This window comes from Penaeus monodon, chromosome 33 (assembly GCF_015228065.2).
Source record: "Penaeus monodon isolate SGIC_2016 chromosome 33, NSTDA_Pmon_1, whole genome shotgun sequence".
Classification (NCBI taxonomy): Eukaryota; Metazoa; Arthropoda; class Malacostraca; order Decapoda; family Penaeidae; genus Penaeus; species Penaeus monodon.
In genome coordinates, this window is record NC_051418.1 from 2,387,638 (window position 1) to 2,390,028 (window position 2,391).

At 39.6% G+C, this 2,391-nt stretch overlaps 1 protein-coding gene across 1 annotated transcript in view; it reads left to right on the plus strand.

Annotated features, from left to right (window-relative positions):
- The window catches only part of LOC119593930 (proteoglycan 4-like), a 51,002-nt gene that overhangs the window by 45,965 nt on the left and 2,646 nt on the right, over nt 1–2,391 (plus strand). Inside the window, exon 4 of the mRNA XM_037942948.1 lies at nt 2,212–2,300. Coding sequence (XP_037798876.1) covers nt 2,212–2,300 — 89 coding nt within the window. The remainder of the gene's footprint in view (nt 1–2,211; nt 2,301–2,391) is intronic.

Sequence of the window (2,391 nt, forward strand, 5' to 3'; positions counted from 1 at the left end):
CTCCCCAGCACCCCCTTCCCCATGCACGGCCCCCCTCCAGGCCTCGGACGCTCCCGCCGCCTGGACGCGATGTCACTTCCCAACAACAACGCAATCAGCAAAACAAAGCCCGGGGCCCTCATCTTCCCGCCGCCATTGTTGTGGCCATTATGAGTGCAAGGAAAAGGTGCCAGGGAGGGGAGGGGGGCTCGTTGGGGATTGGAGGGATGGAGTGGGGGAACGGTACTTGCGGGATGGAGGGGGAGGGAGAGGAGGGGGGATCTACCTGTAGAGAAACAGGAGGAAGAGTTAATGAGTTCAGTTATGAGTTTCAATTTCTAAGTTTTGGTGTGATGGCTACCCAAACGACTTGTTCTGTAAAAACAAGTTTATGCAGTGGAAAATACCAGAGGGTTGTGTTCCTGGATTAACTAAGATACTGGATTCTCCTGCCTCATTTGCCACGAACGATGTCTCACGTTGGCCTGCTTTGTTCTATTCAGTTTCAACGCGGGAATGTTGGCGGTCTTGCCTTCTCCTCTACTCAGCTTCTAACAGCTGAATTAGTTTGCTTACTTTTGAGAAGCGTGTATGTGAATTGTCACGTCGGTGTGGTTAAAAAAAATCTGGCACCCTAGGACTGGAACATGAAAGTGGATTGTAAAAAAAAAAAGAATCATATTTATAGTTATTTTATATATATTATTATAGGCGCTCATGTATGTTTAAAACTGTTATATGACTTTTCTTCAAACGTTAATATTAACAGACTACAAGAGTATTACTGTTGCCACGAAAATATCTTGGGAGTTATATTTTTTTTAAAGATATTCAAGCCAAGTCAAAATATAACCATGCTATGTTTTAGTAATAGCAGGACTCTTTACCGGAATATTTATTTCTGTTGCTATCAAGATAAAGTAAAATATCAAAGCCATCAACATGTTTACCTCATCTACGGCATGATACAAAGAAATATAATCCATAAGAGCTCGATCTGGTATTTACTGTCACCAGAATAATAATCGATTGCTTTTGCTTGTGGAAGTGCTATCCGTGTAGAAAGGTGATAATGACATTTATAGTATTGTTTTGTTTGCTGGTTTCTTTCCATATTCACATTTTACTGTGCGAGAAATGCGGAGTCAGTAGGTGAAAGTTGTTTTGATTATTGCACATTACTTAGTCACTAATAATTCTGATAATACTCTGGGATAAATCTAAACTGATGTCTTAATCTTCACTCATACATAGTATTACTGAATCAATAATCCATACGGGTTTTCTGATTTTCCAAGTAATGTAAATTCGTAAACCGCGCACGCTAATCCAAATGCTAGCATTAATAGAACATGAGATAGTCGACTGATGGTGTATTAGTGATTCACAATATTTAACATTCATGTTTTTTACTTCATCTTTATTATTTTTCAGCTTCTCTTTTCGGATTGTGATTTTGAGGTCCTGTTCATCTGATCGACTAAATGAGCTCTTTTGGGGGCCAACACTTTTTGTCAGATAGTAAAGGTCACTCCTATGCAGTATGTTATCAATCTTACCCTAGCTAACCTCAGCGTCGATGTGTGCGTTCAACCCTTCACACTCGTTTACTTATGCCTGAGTAACGAGGATGTTGTCTTCCGAAGAACTTTTCGCGATTATTTTTGTACGGGAAACAAATCCTCTTTAAACTTACGGAGAAAAAGTTTTGACCTGTGAGCCGCATAAGTTTCGTACACGAAAGGATATGGGGAATGAAGTTTTCACTGCGGCCGGCGGGAACCTCGCTTCGGCCGTGCAACTTGATGTTACGGGATTCAGCCTGACTGGAATTGCATGTGTTTAATTTTCTCTCCGCAAACACAAGACTAAAATCATAAAAAGAAACTTTTGCACATTAGCCTAGATAAAGTCTCTGATATTTTCGTAAAATTTTCTAAAACTCTTTGTGGATAAAACATATATTGCGATTTTTGAAGTAAAAGTAATAACAGTAAAACTCTCTTATGATTTTTACATAATGATGAGGATGCGCGCCCCGACACTCAGAACAGTAGACGAGAAATGTGCCAAAACCTTTCCTCTCACATCAAAGCTTCAGAATCAACGATTTCATATCAATTTTATTCCTTCATCTTGAGAGACTTGAACACTTCATGTATTTGGGGAAATAATTCAACCAAATTCAACGAACGAGAAGGATTCTTAATAAACTGGAAACCCCAATTTCAGAGAATTATGAGTTCTACCCGCTCGCTTACTCGCAGCTTTTGAAACAACAAACTCGAATTTTCGTCTCTGAAGAGCCTTCAGACACGGCGGTAATCATCCCCTTATGCCGTTAAAAGACAAATAGCATGTTCCCAATTAAAGAATGTAGTATCTTGAATGATAGAAGTTGGAATCATAATG